Here is an 18045-nt window from a genome sequence, read left to right as displayed (position 1 = left end):
TCAAAACAAGAAGGAGACCAAAACCATGATATCCCAAACAACAACCACGGTCGAAAACACCGTCCATGAGTCCCCTCTCCACGGGGATACAGGGACTCGGAATGGGCGCTTGTCGCAGCTATACACCAGCAATGGTGTCCTCAAAATTTGGAAAACAGCGACCGAGCATCTCCAACGAGAGGTGATTAACAACTCCTCCTCAAGCCGTATCGACTCGGGCAAAAAACTCACCAAATTGTCTCTAGAACCCTCCTCAATCGTTCCCAGAGACTGTTCCGCAGACTGGTCCCGCCACGGGCAAGTATCAGTACCGAGACGCCGACTTTTGGACCTGCGGCTTCTTCCCAGGAAGTCTGTATTGCCTGCTAGAGCGCTCGGTCAAGTATCCGCAGCAGTTTCTCACAGACGGCGCCCTCGACGGCAAGGGCTCCCAACACGGCGAGTTGCTACGCCAAGAGCTCCCGGGCGTCTGCCGAGCGTGGTCGGAGCCGTTGCACGAAATGGCCAACCGCACAGATACCCACGACATGGGCTTCATCATCGAGCCCGCTCTACGACGAGACTTTGAGCTGACGGGCGACGAGCGCAGCCTGGTGTCGATTGTGCGCGCTGCCAAGAGCCTGGCGAGCCGGTACAGCGAGACGACGAGGGCGATCCGCAGCTGGGACACGTTTGTCAACAACCGGCACCAGTTCACGGACAAGGACAAGGACTTTTTGGTCATTATCGACAGCATGTGCAGTAGGTCGTCCTCCGAGGAATACTGATGCGCTCCGTGATTTGTCGTTCTGGGACTGACGGCTTTTGGCAGACTTGGAGATCCTCTACTACGCGGGCCATCACAGTCGTGACCAGCGCCTCATTGACATTGCCACCACGCACGCGCACACTGTTTGCAAAACCCACCTGAGGCGGGAAAACTCGTCGTCGGGGTCCAAGTACGGCGAGCTATCAACTTGGCATGTGGCGAATATGTGCCCTGCCACGGGCCAGGTTGTGCGGCGGTTCACGGCACAGGGCTACTCTGATACTTCGACCTGGGCGCGCGGGCAGTCGTGGGCGGTGTTAGGATTTGCACAAACATACATGTGGACCAAGGACGTCGTCTTCCTCCACACGGCCTGCGGCTTGGCCGAGCACTTCATGTCGCGAATGGAGTCGTCGCCGCCGTGTGTCGAGGTAAGCGGCAAGGTGGGCAGATACGTGCCGCTCTGGGACTTTGACGCCCCTGTGGACGAGAATCATGTAGTCCGGGACAGCGCAGCCGGCGTGATTGCGGCCAACGGGATGCTCGTGATTTCCGGTGCGCTTGCGTCTCTGGGACACTTTGTGGACGCGCAGAGATTCCTTGAATCGTCCCTGGCGATTGTGGAGGACATCCTGGCGTTGTGCTATGCGACCGACGGGCTGGAGCTGGTCGTTGAGCAGAGAGAAGACGGCTCTGCGAGGGTTGTGGCCCGGAGTCTGGAGCAAGAGGCCGAGCCGTTTGACGCCCTGCTTCGATGCGCAACGGCCAACTACAATAGAGACTGGACGGACAAGTATTATAACCATGGGCTTGTGTACGGAGACTACTACCTGCTCGAGTATGGCAATAGACTGCTTCAGCTCGGGTACATGTAGAAAATGGGACACGTAGACTTTGTATGGAAATGAATATAGCACTGCTTCCAAACGCACAACAGCACGGAGCGATTGCCTGCATTGCTGTATTTTGGATGCCAATCACCAGACCATGTTGCTTGAGCATACAAATTCGTCCAATGCATCTTTGAGAAGCTGCCAGCATAAACACAGAACACGGGGTTGGAGTGAAAGCTCGCTCGGCTGTAGCAGGCCCAATGGTGATGGAATGCAATTGCTCCTCCAACCCGGTTATATTGACCGTTTTGGGACTTTCTTGCATGGGCGTTGAGCCAACAGGCCGGCATCGCGGCAAGATTCCCCTCACCCCGACTTCTCCGCACAAACCTCGGGCTCGGGTCCAGATGACAATCTGGTGGAAGCCACTTGGGACAAAGCGTCAATAGACAAAGGCATGACGGCCCTGCTGGCAAGCGGGTCTCTAGAGCCAGAGTTGTGTCCGTGATTCACACCAGTCGCCTGGGATATAAAGAGTCGAGCAGGGCTCCGGAACCAGGCCGGGCACCGCTCCGGAACCAAACATTGAGACATCGGGCTGGACTTGCCCGAGAGGAGGACACATATGTACATGTACGGAGTATTGACAGGCACCTGAGCGCCACCGGACCACCAGCCGTCCAACAGCTCGCCGGCTGACCTCGCAAATGTCTCGAGATGTTTGGTAGCTTCCACCGCGCTGCTACACAACTTGGACAGTTACATGTGCAGTTATATACGCTTGACCAGCCACTGCAATGGATCCACGATGATGCTAGCTATTCAAGCGTCTAGACTCGCCCTATATACCACCTCCCCCATTAATCATTCTTGAAGCTGGTCTGCCTCCCCCCTGCTCGCAATGGCTCCTGATAGGGAGCCCGTCTCCATGACTTCGGGCGATTTCGCCGCGGACAAGGCCAACGAGGCCGGAGAGGCCGTGCATGAAGACGTCCTCCCTTCCGCAGAGGCCCTCGCCGAAGCCATGGCCCACGGGACGCCGTCACCGTGGAGCAAGTCTCTTCTCAAGCTGTACTGCTTCTGTGCAGTCGCCTTCCTCTGCTCCACCATGAACGGTATGTGAATACCGAGTATTGGTTGCGACTCTTGCTGACACTCTCGTGCAAGGCTACGACGGCTCCGTCTTTGGCTCCCTCCCCGCGCTGGAATCGTTTAGAAATCGGTTCGAGGTCGGCAAGACGGGCCCCAAGCTGGGCTACATCTCGGCCATATACACAGTCGGCACGATTGCCTCGCTGCCCGTCACCGGCCCCGCGTGCGACGTCAGGGGCCGCCGCACGGGCATGTTCATCGGCAGCGCCATTGTGATTGCGAGCGCCGTGCTGTCCGGGCTGGCCGCCGGCACGGCGCAGTTCGTCGCGGGCCGCTTCTTCCTCGGCTTCGGGGTCAGCATCGCCCGCTGCGCCAGCTCCATCTGGGTGGCCGAGACTGCGCCCCCGTCGAGCCGCGGCGTCCTGACGGCGTTTTACAACTGCACGTACGCCATCGGGGCCGTCATGGCCGCCGGCGTCGCCCGCGCGTCCGTCCGGTACCCCGGCGACGCGGCCTGGAGGATCCCCGTCTGGTGCCAGCTCGTCTGCCCGGCCATTGTGTGCGCCCTCGTCATGCTGCTCCCCGAGTCGCCGCGGTGGCTGTACGCGAACCGGCGAGAAGCGCTGGCCGTCGATTTTCTGACCGAGTACCACGGAGAGGGGGACCCGAACCACCCCCTTGTGCGGCTGCAGGTCGACGAGTACCGCCGCGTCATTTCCCTCGACGGCTCGGACAAGAAGTGGTGGGACTATGGCGACCTCTACAGGACGCGCTCGGCGCGCTGGCGCGTCTTCAACGCCCTGATCCCCTCGGTCTGGGGGCAGTGTTCGGGAAACGCCTTCGTCAGCTACTACCTGCCTGCGATGCTGGCCACCGCGGGCATGACGCGGCCGGACCAGATCCTCAACATCAACCTCGGGTATACCATCGTGTCCGCCGTGGCCTCGTACATTGGCGCCGGCCTCATTGAGAGAATGGGCCGGCGGCCAACCAGCATCTGGACCTCGGTCGCGTGCTCCCTTTGTTTTGCCGGCATCACGGGGGGCGCCGGGGCATACACGATGACCAAGTCGGGCGGCGCGGCCGCGGCGGGCGTGGCCTTTATCTTCATCTTTGGCTGGTGCTACAACTTTGGCATTACGCCCCTGCAGGCGCTGTATCCCGTCGAGTGTCTGTCGTACGAGCAGCGCGGCAAGGGCCTGGCCTTTGTCTTTGCCTTTGCCCACTGCCTGGCGTTCGTCAACCAGTTTTGCTTTCCGATTGCGTTGCAGCGGATTGGCTGGTACACGTACATGATCTTTATTGGCTGGGACCTCATCCAAGCGGCCATCAGTTACCTCTTTTCCGTGGAGACCAAGGCCAGATCTCTGGAGGAAATGTCGGAGATTTTCGAGGCCAGGAACCCGGTCAAGGCTTCTCTTTCTTCTCCAAAGCACGCCGAGAGCAGGGGCTAGCCCTGTTTCTGTCCCTGCTGGGTTTGTGGAAATTAAATTATTTAGCTGTCGCAACTGTACAAGACTTTTATACGGGGAAATTATTGCGCCACTAAACCGCAGTTCCTTTTGTAACCAAAGACATCCGGGCCCATCATTCCTCATGACTGTACTACATGTTTCGACCCGAGCGAAAGCCCTATATACTCGATTGTGTGAGCATGTACATGCCAGGCTGTTCCATTTCCACTTGCCTGCACGCGAGGCAACCCCTATGCCTCGTCGTTGCTTGCTCTCCACGAGCCGTGAAACTCGTGCCGAACCAGCGCATTGTCGGGTATCGAACCATCATTGGTTCTATTCGAATGCGCTTGGCCCATCCCAAATCCGTCAATGGGCAAGATCAACATGTCACCGATCAGGGTTGGTTCCTTCAATCCAGTCAGGTCTCTCACTCACTGATATGAGACGGGGTTGGTACATGCAAAGTTGGTCAAAAACGACGCCGGTCCATCCCCCAGGCCTCGTCAGGTTAATGACGTCGGCATCTGAAGACTCGACTTGTCCCACCGTCGAGTTATGGTCTTTTGCGTGTTTCTCCAACCTTGTCACGACGGATGTGACCATTCCTAACAGCAAGGGGTTGTTCGTCGCAGCTGCAACCGTCCATTGGCACAATTGCAAGGCGTCATGAACCTGAAGCCAGTTGGGATCCCGGGCTAACCAAGGTGCGGCATCTGAGACTTTAGAAGGGTCGATCTGGAAACTGTGGTTGGAGTTTGGAGGCCGGAAGTCGATCTGCCATATATGGTATCTAGCTTACAAGTATGCACAACTTGGCTCTCTCTCTCTAGCCCCTGACAGGAAAAGCTGTAAACTCCAAAACCTGGTTCGCTACCCCAAGCCTTATTCGCTATCCACCTAGGGTTTTAAATTTTGCTAACCATTCCATGGTCGTGTCGCGGTAGTCTTGTGGCCCATATGGTTCAAACAAGTATGACAAGAGTCCCTGTTTTCTCGTACAGTTCAGTCCTAAATCTTGAAGTAGCACATCGTAGTAGGGAACGGCGTCGAATATGAATGAAGGAGCCTTGCTACCCCAATCCACAGGATATCGCCATTTCCCGAACCGATTGGCCAGAGCTGTTTGGTACTGCAGTTCTTCCAGTGCCCCTGGCTCCAAGAGATTCCGTGTTGCATCGCGGCTCAACCTGCCTGACATGTAAGCGGCTATCCATAGACTCTGGATATGCGCCAATATGGGCGTGCTAAAGTTCATCACCATGCCGCAAAAGGCGACATCTCGATGGCGGAGAAACCGCGGGGACGGGGGTACTATGAATCGATGAAGCATAAATGGTGTCAAGTTGTCATTTTCCGTCGGTCTCCCGGCCTTTACAATCCCGGGCACATTCGAAAGCGGCACGTAATCCTTCAGACACTTGGGCTGGTCTTGCAAGCTTGGAAACTGTGATAAAATCTCCCGGTCAGCCCTGTCAAAAAAGGCTCCGTTTCTCCCAAAGGCTTCTCCGTGTAGCCCGTCTTTTTGACGATGGGGAAGCCCCAGCTCGGCATCAACTCCCTCGGGGAGGAACTTGATTGGAGGCACCTTCTTCCACCCAGTATGTACTAGGATCGAATCCGACTCAAAGCAAGTATTATCAGAGAGATGGACCTTGCCTGGACTCAGACACTCGATGTCGGCTATATGAATCTTGACCCGCCCGTTCCTAACAAGTTCGAAAAAGTCGGTATCATAATTCAAGATGCTAAAACTTGCTCCCGCAAACATGGCATCGAGCTTGGGCTTCAGCTTTCTCGTCTCCGGGTGCGAGTCAAGCTGGCACCGGGCCAGCACGTCTGATGCCAGAATTTTCCAGAACAAGTTGGTGATGAATCTTCCAACCATGGTGCCGTGCAAGAGCCTCCTGACCCATGAATGCCCACATTGCGAGCCCCAGATACAAGGGCTGAACCATGTGAGCAATCGTGTATCTTTTCAGATGTTAGCATCAAGCTCAAGCGAGTTGCCATGCCTTTGAGGTGAACAAACTAGCCAAGAATTCAACCCTCTGCTTGAACGGGGTAACATATGGCGGTGTCATCCAACATGGGCCGTGGCCATTTGCTGTTTGTGGTTTGGTCCTCCAAGATTAGCAACAGACTTTGCGCAAAAAGCAAATAGATATTGACTGCGACCGGCATACCTCGAATGACCCAGTGCACTTCGGCTCCAGCTGTCGCGTAAGCATAGACAGCATCCCACGCGTACTTTGTCGACCCATACACCGTAGGACTCTGGGCCAACTCGACGGTATCTGCGTTGTGATGAAAATCGCGGGCGTGGAAAATTCGGCCCCCGAAACTCTCGTCGCCGACAAACCGTATTCGGTTGGGCTCAGAAGTAAAGCCGGACGCGACGATTAACCTCTGCGAAAACATGGTGAACGTCTCACCGTGACGTTGGAGGGTTAATATCCACCCCCCTTTGGCTTCTTGATGCTCTGCCGAAATGACCTTTGTTTCGAGACAAATCAGGGGCACGAGGCCAAAATTCTCGGCATACGACTTGAGGTATTCGTGCACTGCTCGGGCAGGAATATGTTGACCTGGTTCGGCGCCAAGCTTTCCACTCTCCATGGGGAAATCGGGATATTCGTACGTTCCGAACATGTTGTTGGTCTTTAAACCTGGATACAGCCTCTCCTCCGCCCATGTTCCGCCGATGGATGCCTGCGAATCGAACACGGCAACTGAGTGCTCCGGCTGGCTGCAGCGATACTGTTTGGCCGCAGCCAAGCCGTGGAATCCTATGTTTGCGAGGTTCGCTTCAGAACGATGACAACCCGCCATTTCTTTCCAAGTGACAATGACGTACCGGCTCCTATGATGACGCAGTCCTTTGAATCCATGTTTGCCATGGACATGTCGGGATTCCGGCAGGTTGTGTCCCGGCTGCAGACATTAATAGGCAGACGCGTTCATGGACCTGGTCGTCGGAGATGGTTGAAGATATAACAAGTCGGCACAAGGTGACGATTTGCCGGCAAGGTCTTGGCAGGCAGATTGGACCCTGATGCAAATTACATGGAACAAGACCTGTGCATGTTGCCTACCGAGCCGTTGTCAAGGACGTACATGTGGGGGGATCATGCAGATACGGCTCATACGCGTCATGCGAGACATTTCCTGTCATGGTACCAGCAGTATACCACCGTTATAACGATCCTATATCTTAATAATAGTCGCGTTATTACGATAATTCACGGTCATCTAAGCTTTTTCCCTGATAAATTACTAATAGTCGCGGTTCACACAATATTATAGGTATTAGGCTTAGTCATTATAATGGTTACACCTTTACGATAGTCACCAAATATTACTAGTTTTGGCCTCACAAAGGTTATCGTTATAACGCCGGTTTACTGCAATCGATGGAGGGCAACGCATCTCGACGACATGTCCAGGGCATAGATTGGCAATCTGGCTTCCATGATTGTTCGCATTTCCGGTTTTGGCGGACGCACATCATATTAGTCGGGCGACGGGATGAAGTCTGGCGGACGATGGATGTGGAAGGGACTCGACATGTCACGAAATTGGCAAGTGGAAGAACCGGGGTGCAGGCATCTCGACTGGCTCCTTGATAGGAGGTAATCTAGACCCTTGCAAGCTGAAAAGCCGGTAGTGGTGTGCACAAGAGTAATCATCTTCACAGACGCGGTTAGTTACATGAGGGCAAGACCTGTTTGCAACCACCCAGTGCCCAGATCTGGCCATGGGCAACTCGTGCCGTCATCACCCGAGTCAGTAATACCGCTTCGCTCCGTCAGGCCCATAAAGTGCGAGATCCTGCGCAAGCAAGGCGCCTGTTTTGGCAAAACTCATTCCACTTTTCGAATCCTCGCCCCCCGCCCTGAGCAGAAGCAGTCCCCCTTGCAGCACGGCTCCTTGACGAGATTCACAGTCAAGGCTCCCGCGGACACATCGTTGCCAGGGTGAGTGGCCACGGAGCCACAACGTTTGCATCCGCGGTCGAGGAGCTTCTGGACAAGAGCCTCGGCTTGCTTGCCGGTTCCGGACGTGTTCTGGAAAAAGGCACAGAAGCTGCCGTCTTTGCCTTGCGAACAGGCAATTGGCCCTGTTGCTCGGTTAGCAGGCGTGCCGAGTCTCTTGGCGAGCGCCCGCGCGCAGGTGCATGGGATCAGATGAGATTTTTCCCGGGCGTACTTTGTGCATCGAATATCCCGTCTCCGCCTCCCTGGGCGACCAATGCGTGAACTTGGGCCTGGATCGTTTCCACAGACGCACCGGGGTCAGAGGCGCATGCGGAATTGCCCCGGCAGTTGATGGCTGCAGATGCGGTGCCGATGAAACCGAGGTAGACGGCCAACATGCTGGTAAAAAAGTGATAGGCGTCTTGTGTAGTATTACCGCGGTTGACAGGTCATGTAAGGGGGCGAATGTGCATGGCATAACAAGCAGTCATATGTGACGGGACTCGACTAGATATAAACACGGCAAGTCCCAAACGTGCTCAAATATGAGTAGTTCACTGATGTCGGCAGTTCTTGGTCTGTCATTTTTTAATTTGACTCTACCCGTTGGCAACTAAGTGGACTAGACCACTTCGTCGCTGACGGGTAGATCCAGGCGTCCATGACCATCCAATGGTGCCTGACACATTTATTCCACCAACCAAGCCTTGGCACACCTAACCCATCGATTCTAGCGCACAGCCAGGTCGATGAGATGGATTGGGCGGAACCAGTCTGGAGCTTGTCTTGCCATTAGGAGCGTTAGTGCTTAGTGTTGTTGCATTGCCCCCGATTTGAAAAGTCATGTCTGGAGCAGTGATTTGAGTGAGAGAAGAGATTTGGATCTACATGTATTGACTCAACAAAAGACATGAGATGTGGACACGGCCAACTGCTTGAGTGGACCATGTGCTGCCTGCCTCTCACAGGCACCACGGCCACCGCCTCAGCGTCAATGTACAGATGACTACAACGCTTGAGCCTAGATATCGATTACAGGTATTATTGCCTATATAGCCATCTCATGGTCCGAATTATCCTACTCGCATCAATACAATTATTTCATTACCAACATTCAGCATCGACTCCACAAGGGCTTCACCTAAGCCTCTTGAAGTTTTTCCTCTGCTTCATGAACCTCCACAGCCGATGTCTTCTTGTTTCTACGATCCAGCCACGATAGCCCGACAGTCCAAAAGATGAGCGCAATAGAGCAGGCAATCATTGCCCACATGCCTCGCTGGATGACAAAGGTTAGCAACCACGGTCAGTCATGTGTGTTTAGGCGCACGTCTCTGACTTACAGTAAACCATGGGGCCATTGATGCTCCGTAGAATAAGATGCTCCACCATGCGTTGATGGCATTGTTGCCAAGGTTCATGCCGGCGAGAACAACACTACGAAAGGTGGCCTGCTCATATCTCATGGCGTCGTTGCACCAGGCGAAGAAGGTGGCTTGGCAGGCGTAGACTGCACGATTGTTTAGTGTCTTGTTCTGCGTAGACGGCATGGGACAGACGGCACCAGCTTACCTGAACCTGCCCAGTAGTAGGCTGCCATTGTAACGGTCGTAGAGTGCGGGTTCTTGGGGTCCCGCGACGACACCAAGATCATGATGGAGGTGGCGATGCTGGTCGCGCCGATAAAGTATCCAACAAGATAGCGTTTTCCGCCGAGGAAATCGGTCAGCGCAGCCCAAAACAGGGTTGACACGATGCCGACGGCGGGGACGCCGGTAGGATAGTTGTTCTTTTGAGGAACATCATACTTGTTGACGGGGTGGTTTTGCAGGAAGAGGGCCAGGAGGGAGTTGGTGCTGAAGCTTTCCAGCTCACCGGCAAGACACCACAGGCCGACGAAGCCCCACCAGTACCACGATGTCACGACCTTTTTGAGGAACTTGAGGGTGATGGGGGATTGTTCGGGAATTTCTGGGACCCTGGAGATGGCGAGCTTCTTCTCCTCCTCGGTCAGGTAAAAGGCCGTGGTTGTCTGGGGCGTGTCGGGGAAGAAGATGAGGCCGTAGATGGCCACGGGCACAGTGAGCAAGCCGTCTATGATGAAGAGCCATCGCCATCCGGCAAGTCCAAGACGGCCGTTGAGGCTCTTGTAGATGCCGGACTGGATGAAACCGCCAATGAGCGTGCCGGCCAATCCGGACGAGGTAAATATGCCACTGCGCTTGCCGAGCTCGCGCTCGGTATACCATGCGCCGAGGATATAGTGCGTGCCCACAAAGGTTGAGGCCTCGCAGATGCCCTGGAAAAATCGGATGGCCATGATGGACTGCGGGTTGTGAACCGACGCAGTGACCATGGTCAGGCCCCCCCAGAGAATCATCATGGCAGGGAACCAGAAGCGAGGTTTGACATAGTGAAGGGACAGGTTGGACGGCACTTGACCAATAACATAGCTGCGAAATGTGTCAGTCAATTTGAAGGCGGGAGACGGGACATGGAGAATATCGCCGGGGCAGATGGCGTCTTCGTACCCAACGGTGAAGCAGGTGTTGATTTCGTTAAGCTGGTTGCCCACAAAGCCAAGATCATCCTTCATGCCCGATACGTAGGCGTTGGCAAGATTGCTGCGGTCAAGCTAGGAGATGGTAAAGGAATTTGTCAACCATTTGGTGCCGAAGCAATCACCAACCGCACGGGCCGTCGCCACTCACGTAGTTGACCAAGTAGCTGAGACAGCAAAAGGTGAGGATGAAGAAGTCAATCTTCTGGATGAGCTTCCGTTCTCCGGGCTGATATTGTACATGGAAGTACTCGCGAAATCGTGATGAGGCCATGACGGCCAATCGTGTGGTGTGTGGTACCTGACTGGACCGGCTGGTCCTTGGACGGGCCCTGGTACAGGAGACGCACGTGGCAACAGAGAACCAAGAGTCGATATGGATCAATGCCGCAGCAGAAATGTCGCGATTCAAGACATGTCTAGATGCTGCCTAGGTGGAGAACCCCGGATTGTCGTGGTGGAGGCGGCGATGAAGGAGTTTTTATCCTCACCGGCGCGTGCAATGGGGGAGGATGGATGCAAAGACTTTGCGGCCGAGAATGGCGGTTTGGAATGCCATGGTGCTGCGTAGACCGGAGGCTGGCAGAGTTGACACGGAGGATCAGGGCCCAGTTGGCATGGCACCCCGCGCAGCATCAATTTGATCCCAGGTGCCAACTTCAGGCGGCATTTGAGGCGCTGGAGCGCTGCACATGGCCAGATAGGTGCCAGCTGGTTCCAGGTGCCCATTGACTCAGTGGAGCTGCTGCTGAGCATGGCGCTGGGTCCCGCTTTTGTTGGCTGGCTGGACCCAAGAAGACTAAATTTTTAATCTCGACACCAGTTCGTGCGGCAGAACCTGACGCAAAAGGACAGACACTCGACTCCAGACTCCAGCTTTTCGCATCGTCAACCCAGGACCCGGTCGTCTGCCGATGAAGCCATCTTGGCATGAGGGGAAAGCCTCCGAGGCTGGGGTACAAATTTGATCGCATGCCTAGTTGGGATATAATAGCGTTCCCCAGAGCCGCCACGCAAGGCCAACGCCCTTGAGTGCTTGCTCCTTTATCGTCAGGTCCATCTACTACTCGACGCCTCATCGTTGGACGTCGCCGCCATACCGTCGCTTCGACAATGAACCGAGAGTTATCACGGTCAGTCATATCGTAACTAGCTCCGGAGGGGGCGATAAGGTCTAGTGTGCCGAATGTCGGATCGCCACAAACGGCTCGAAAAAAAAAAAAGGGTTTGGTCTTTGTCTGGGATGGTGGCACCTCCGACGCGGCCCTGGTCCGAAGAGTCTGGGGTAACATTAGGGAAAACGTGGCGATGAACCAGGGGAAGGTGCTTAGCTCAACGTCCGGAATCGCAGCTCTCGCCGTTGGCAGAAGCAACTTGAAACAGCAAACGATTGACAGCAGAGACATGTGGTATCCATTGCTCGGGCTGACGACTTTGCTGCTGCCATTGGTGTGAGCAATCACACGCATGGGAATGTCTAGACCGTCCGACGTTGCTGCAGGCATCAATTCATATGACCCCAGGGGACGGTGCTGTAACATGAGCAATCAACACACAAGGCTCATGCCTATCCATTGACCCAGACTGTCGCTTTGCTCCCATTCCCTCGCGCGGATAATCCAGCCATCCAGCCATCCAGCCGGCCTGCCAGTCGGCCTGCCAGCCGCCAGGCCAACCCTGTGGCGCACCGGTCAAGCTTTGCTCGTCACCCCAGACTTGACGAGATGAGGACGGATGCCTGGCAAATCATGGCTGTCCAGCAGGCCCAACAAGCGCACGAGAGCCCAAGCCCTCTATGGAGCACCCCCGTATTCATCCTGCGGTTCTATCTATTATCCTCCATATCTCCTTCCTCCCTGGTCCACCCGTCCTCCCTGCCTCCCACGTCCTCCCTCCTCTTCTCCGTCCGCCTCTGATTCTGTCTGCCCCGGCAATATTTAACCGGTCCCGCGGTCGCTCTTTCCTCCCCTAAATATTGCGCAAATGGCCTCTTTCCTTTTCCAGTAACGAACCTATTCTCCTCCATCTCTCTGTCGCCTCGCGACATTTTTCACCTCTCGCCGCAGCGCCCTTTGCCTGACCGCCAGCGCCCGCATTGCCGCCTGGGATGAGACCAAACTAGAACATGGATATTCTGGTCCCCTCGTCAGCCTGAACCTCCCCCTCCGCGCACCAGCTGTCAATATTTTACGAAACCCACCGGCGGCGCCTGATGCCCGTACGTGTTTCCTAGGCATGGTGCCACCGGTGGAGGTGAAGCCACGCGGGAAGCCGCGTGGAATGCGCCGAGACCGGGATTGTCACAGCTGCAAGTCGAGGAACATCAAGTGCGACTTGAATCGCCCATCATGCTCGCAATGTCTTGAAGCCAACATCACCTGCGGCGGATATCCGCAGCGCGTCATTTGGGCCGCGGATCGCTCGGCCAAGGACTCTCACGCTGTTCCCTTGGCAGCCCCAGCTTCAGCTTCCGGCTCAGCCTCATCTCTGGCTTCGCCCTCGGCCTCGTCGTCGTCGTCAAATGCCACCAAGGTGTCCAAGAGGCAGCGCAGAGAGCCCAAGTCGAAGCTGTCCGACGGCAATGCCTTGTCGCCAGAGCAAGACTTGATAAAGACGCCAACCAGCGATGCCGCTGCGCCAAAGAGCGAAAGTCCCGTCTTGGAGCTGCGTCACATGCCCGCCACAGACCGAAACAGCTTCATCACCAGTCTCATCGCCTTTTACCAACACATTATATCATCAGACGGATCAGCGGCAGACCATGGCCATTATCTCTCGTCCGAGGCTGTGGGACTCATCTCCAAGCTGCACGATCTGATGAAGGCGCGTATCGAGGGCCGCTTGGCCGGGCCGTTTGCTGGGGGCGACATGTGGGACTCGATAGATACGGCTCGCCACCGCCTTGCCGCCTTGATTGGCCTCAACGAGGCTCTTGAGGCCGCAAACCCCTTTGCTTTTCTGGGAATTGCTGCCTTTGCAGTGCTAGAAGTGTGCGACAGTCCTTTTGGCGAATGGCAGCGACACCTCCACGGCGCCAAATCCCTTCTAGATTACCATTGTGCCGATCCGCCGGCCTTGGAACAGCTGTCCCATACCGTAACAGGTTTAACAGAGATTGTTGCCAGACTGGTCTGGTGGGACACACTCGGCGCCATTGCCAGAGGCAGTAAGGGTCTTATATTTGATGACTGGCATCGGCAGACTCTCGACCAAAGCATCTTTCAGGTTGTAGGCTGCTCGGCAGACACGTTTGATCTGTTTAGCCGGGTGGCCAAGGGCGAAGTAGCAACTGATGCCCTGAGCTGCTGTATATTAGCCATGGACCAGCTTGCCAAGATCGATATGGACGAGTCTGCCTGGGTCCTCTCGGCCAACGTCAACAGATGTGCATCCGCGATTGCGGTGCTGGCCCAGCTTGAGGACACAGCACATGATGATGCACAGAGAGCCATGAACTCGGCCGTTGAGCGTGCCTGCCAACTGATTTCTCGCATGACGCCATCCTCCATCTACTATATTCACGTAGCCGTATCGGCATATTTAGCCGGCATGCACGCCACCTCGACACGTCAATGCCAAACTCTACGTGCATACTGGCATCACTGCAATCATGCAGGTGTCCAGCGTTACCCCGATGGCTTGGCAAAATGCGAAGAGCGGTGGAGAGCTAGAGGACTGACGGGACGTGTTGAGTAACGTTGAATTCCCATTACCACTTAACTCTGAATACAAGGACAGATAAGAAGCTCAAACAAAAAAAAAGCATCAAATGATTTAGCCCCCCTCCGCCATATGTTCGACAAGCGGCCCCTGGCCCTGGTGCACAGACTCATATTTATTACTCGACGTGACTTGGTTGTGAGCCTCGGGACATGATGAAGACTATAGTACACGGGTTGTCGCTCGCTCAACGCTGACCACGCCAGAGTTGATGATGGTTGATATTGACCAGGCAGCGCCACCAAGTAAGCCTCATGGCGTGGCCCAACGGCCAACAACGATGCATGACCAGGCGGTTAACCACCGGACTGCAAGCCACGACCCAAAGTCCCGGGGGTTGCGCCCGGTTCCCCGCCGGCCGGTGACATCGGCTGCTGGACTGGACTCCAGGTCCGTGGAACGCCATTTACCTCGGACGCCATACCCGTCGCTCCCACCTGACTTGACTATAATCGTCGTCCATTGTGTGGAACTTCCAACACACTGCCGTAACAGGAAACCATTCTATTTCACTCGGTCGGTGTCCTCCACCCTCCGACGACTCCAGCCAGCCCCAACCCAGTGGCTTCATGGCCTCATTGGTAGAAGTTGATTACGAAAAAGGGCAAACGGCATTGCTTCGGCGCCAGATGCCCCTTCGCACCCCGCACGCACCCGCCGAAATAGCACCAGGGCATCTGGGGGTGGCAACATTGAAGCTTCTGCGTCTCGCTGCTCCAGCTGCCATTGATGCATTTGATGCATGGGGCATCTGGCACGCCGACTTGAACCAAGACTGTGCAACGCGCCGCCATCGGGCAGCAGTCCGTCTTTCTTATAAATTGATTCCGCCATTTTATACGAGGCCGCGGCATGGAATTAGTACAGGTCCGCTTCGTTGAACACAATCGGGCTATTCTTGTCCTTGCCTCTGCCAAAGTGGGCATTTTTGCTTCCCTCACCGTCAGCGACAGCAGCACGAGGCGAGAGGCTTCACTTTTGTGCTGCCAACCAAAATGACGTCAGCCACGCTAACCGCCGTCAATGCAACAAACGGCACAAATGGTCGTGCCTCTTGGGAGCAGATTGGCGCCAGGAAGCGACAAGAGCTGCTGGCGTCCATCCCCAAGGAATGGCTCATTCCGGCCGACGTGCTGCCCGCCGAGACTGAAGATGACGTGACTTCGTGGCCCGAGACGTGTGGGTGGTTCACGGCCGAGGAGCTCGCCATTACAAACGCATCGGCGACAGAGCTGATTCCCAGGCTTGCGTCTGGGGAGCTCTCTTGCGAGCAGGTGACGAGGGCCTTCTGCAAGAGAGCTGCGGCTGCCCATCAGCTGGTATGTTACACGCATATAGATGCCGTGATGCACCCGCATTGCTAACAAGCATTGCCCTTGTAGACAAACTGCTTGTCCGAGACGTGTTTTGATCGCGCCATCAAGACTGCCAAGGAGAGGGATCGGCATCTCGAGCAGACCGGCAAGCCTGTCGGTCCTCTCCACGGCCTGCCCATCTCTCTCAAGGACAACTTCAACCTCGAGGGCTTGGATGCCACCGTCGGCTTCGTGTCTCTCGTCGGCGACGCAGCCAAGGCGGATTCCACGTTGGCGCAGCTCCTGGAGAATGCCGGGGCCGTCTTCTACGTCAAGACCAACACCCCCACGGCCATGATGATTGCTGAAAGCGTCAACAATGTATTCGGCCGCACGGTCAACCCGCTCAACAGGAAGACGACGAGCGGCGGCAGCTCCGGGGGCGAGTCTGCGCTTCTCGCCATGAAGGGGAGCCCGATGGGCGTCGGGTCAGACATTGGCGGCTCGCTTCGCATTCCCGCCGCCTGCACGGGCATCTTCACGCTTCGCCCATCCTCGGGGCGGTTCCCCGTGAGAAACACGCGATCCGGGATGCCGGGACAGGAAGCCGTGCAGTCGGTCAACGGGCCCATGGCGCGGACCCTCGACGACATCACCATGTACACCAAGAACGTGGTCGACGGCCAGCCCTGGCTTCTGGATCCGCGCTGCCTGCCCATGCCTTGGCGGGACGTGCAGCTTCCCAACCGGCTGAGGATTGCCGTCATGTGGCACGACAACATGGTCCGCCCGACCCCGCCGGTGACGCGTGCCCTTGGCGAGGTCGTGTCCAAACTCCAGGCGGCCGGGCACGACGTGGTGGAATGGGACCCTGCTGACCAAAAGGAAGGCCTCGAGCTTCTGGGCCGCATGTTTGTCGCTGACGGAGGCACGGCCATCCGGAAGCAGCTGGAGAGGACGGGCGAGCCGTGGAGACCGGAGATGGAGCAGTACAGGGACGCGAAGGAGCTGTCGACGTACGAGATGTGGAACCTGCAGCTGGAACGAGTCGACTTCCAGAACCGTTACCTGGACCGCTGGAACAGGGCCGGCATCGATGCCATCTTGTGCCCGACCATTCCGTTCAATACCGTCAAGAACGGCTCATTCAAGCATGGTAGGTGGCGCCGACGAGGGGGCCAAAGGTGGTGAGGAGCAAAAAACGTGTTGGGCTAACGTGTTTATGTTTTTTTTTCAGTCGGGTACACGGGTGTTTACAACATTCTCGACTACTCGTGCCTTTCTTTCCCGACCGGCCTAACTGTCGACAAGGCTATTGACCGCATTGAGGAACTATACCAGCCTCTCGGCTCGGACTGCGAGGCCATCAATGGTGACTGTGAGTATCTCCTACCACCCAAGAACAAATCAGTTTGCGATGCAAGAAACGAAAAAAAATGTATACTTATGTGACATTGGATAGACGACGCTGAGACCATGCATGGCCTGCCGATTAGTCTGCAGCTTGTGGCGCGGCGGTTGGAGGAGGAGAAGGTTCTGGCCATGGGGGAAAGGGTCTTGGAGGCACTGCGCGCCTAGAGGCTGCGCGCGCATAACCAGCATGTAGCTTTGTTGTCGTTTTTGTGTAAGACCAAAGATACCTAGGTAGATGAGCTTGCATAGCATATAACTTATCCACGTTGTTGTTTTTTGTTGCGTCCCTTTCTCTCTGGTGCATGTACCCTATACCGGACGGGAATGTGACATGTATCCAACAGCGCGAGAGTCGTACATTTTTCTTCTTTTCAGTTATAGAACTTGTACATTATACAACTCTCTACACATGCTTTTGTGGAAATACCTTCTTGGAATGAGGTACTTGGCTGCCATGGCCCATTCCACCCCGATGTCGTGAAGCAACGTCCAAGGCAAGGGATTCCGTAAAGAACGAGACACTCAGCGGGTATAGCACCAGAAAATCCGAAGCCGCAATCAATCCCCGTGACGGGATCGATGGCTTGGTCGAGGCAAGCATTAAGTACAGGGTCTTGTGCGTTGTGACAATGCGATGGCGGTGGTGCTGGAACAGATGGCTTGCAAATGACAGCCTCCGGAAAACGGGTAAAGGAAAGAAAAACAAAGACAAGAAGCAAGGAAGCATATCAAAACACTGTGTTGGAGCACAACTATTGACTTGCAATCTGCATCGAGGTTCTCTACCAACCAGATCGTGTTCGGTAGGCATTTGGCGGGTGAGGATCGTGCAAGCCATCAATTCTGATGGCACCTGTCATTGACGGGTAAACTCTCGGTCTTTAGTTGATAGTTTTGTGAGAACTTGTCCTTCCTCTGCTTCTATTCAGGTTGACACGTCAGATCGTACCCCT

General features: G+C 55.5%; 7 protein-coding genes across 7 annotated transcripts; 4 read left to right on the top strand and 3 right to left on the bottom strand.

The window, feature by feature from the left end:
* Positions 1 to 25: 25 nt before the first annotated feature.
* On the top strand, positions 26 to 1623 carry ugl (Unsaturated chondroitin disaccharide hydrolase; the record flags this gene model as incomplete). The annotated part of the gene is made up of 3 exons (XM_014684690.1): positions 26 to 181; positions 246 to 741; positions 812 to 1623. 3 exons carry the CDS (start codon positions 26 to 28, stop codon positions 1621 to 1623), a joined length of 1464 nt encoding a protein of 487 aa, XP_014540176.1.
* Positions 1624 to 2482: 859 nt separating this feature from the next.
* Positions 2483 to 4127, top strand: LAC12_3 (Lactose permease; the record flags this gene model as incomplete). Its single annotated transcript, XM_014684691.1, has 2 exons — positions 2483 to 2696; positions 2749 to 4127. 2 exons carry the CDS (start codon positions 2483 to 2485, stop codon positions 4125 to 4127), a joined length of 1593 nt encoding a protein of 530 aa, XP_014540177.1.
* An 892-nt stretch (positions 4128 to 5019) lies between these two features.
* DEP4_0 (FAD-dependent monooxygenase DEP4) lies at positions 5020 to 7033 on the bottom strand (the record flags this gene model as incomplete). Its single annotated transcript, XM_066130812.1, has 4 exons — positions 5020 to 6101; positions 6160 to 6234; positions 6314 to 6916; positions 6985 to 7033. The coding sequence occupies 4 exons, from the start codon at positions 7031 to 7033 to the stop codon at positions 5020 to 5022; spliced, it is 1809 nt and encodes a 602-aa protein (XP_065986776.1).
* Positions 7034 to 7990: 957 nt separating this feature from the next.
* Positions 7991 to 8502, bottom strand: G6M90_00g065940 (uncharacterized protein; the record flags this gene model as incomplete). Its single annotated transcript, XM_014684693.1, has 2 exons — positions 7991 to 8247; positions 8337 to 8502. The coding sequence occupies 2 exons, from the start codon at positions 8500 to 8502 to the stop codon at positions 7991 to 7993; spliced, it is 423 nt and encodes a 140-aa protein (XP_014540179.1).
* Positions 8503 to 9245: 743 nt separating this feature from the next.
* On the bottom strand, positions 9246 to 10938 carry liz1 (Pantothenate transporter liz1; the record flags this gene model as incomplete). The annotated part of the gene is made up of 4 exons (XM_014684694.1): positions 9246 to 9383; positions 9448 to 9614; positions 9677 to 10739; positions 10816 to 10938. The coding sequence occupies 4 exons, from the start codon at positions 10936 to 10938 to the stop codon at positions 9246 to 9248; spliced, it is 1491 nt and encodes a 496-aa protein (XP_014540180.1).
* Positions 10939 to 12944: 2006 nt separating this feature from the next.
* G6M90_00g065920 (uncharacterized protein) lies at positions 12945 to 14360 on the top strand (the record flags this gene model as incomplete). Its single annotated transcript, XM_014684695.1, has 1 exon — positions 12945 to 14360. The coding sequence occupies one exon, from the start codon at positions 12945 to 12947 to the stop codon at positions 14358 to 14360; it is 1416 nt and encodes a 471-aa protein (XP_014540181.1).
* Positions 14361 to 15379: 1019 nt separating this feature from the next.
* amdS_1 (Acetamidase) lies at positions 15380 to 17257 on the top strand (the record flags this gene model as incomplete). Its single annotated transcript, XM_014684696.1, has 4 exons — positions 15380 to 15703; positions 15767 to 16835; positions 16917 to 17057; positions 17142 to 17257. The coding sequence occupies 4 exons, from the start codon at positions 15380 to 15382 to the stop codon at positions 17255 to 17257; spliced, it is 1650 nt and encodes a 549-aa protein (XP_014540182.1).
* Between the last annotated feature and the right edge of the window lie 788 nt (positions 17258 to 18045).

Source organism: Metarhizium brunneum, chromosome 3, assembly GCF_013426205.1.
Source record: "Metarhizium brunneum chromosome 3, complete sequence".
Classification (NCBI taxonomy): domain Eukaryota; kingdom Fungi; phylum Ascomycota; class Sordariomycetes; order Hypocreales; family Clavicipitaceae; genus Metarhizium; species Metarhizium brunneum.
Note: the sequence above shows the minus strand (reverse complement) of the source record. Positions and strands in the feature narration are given on the sequence as shown.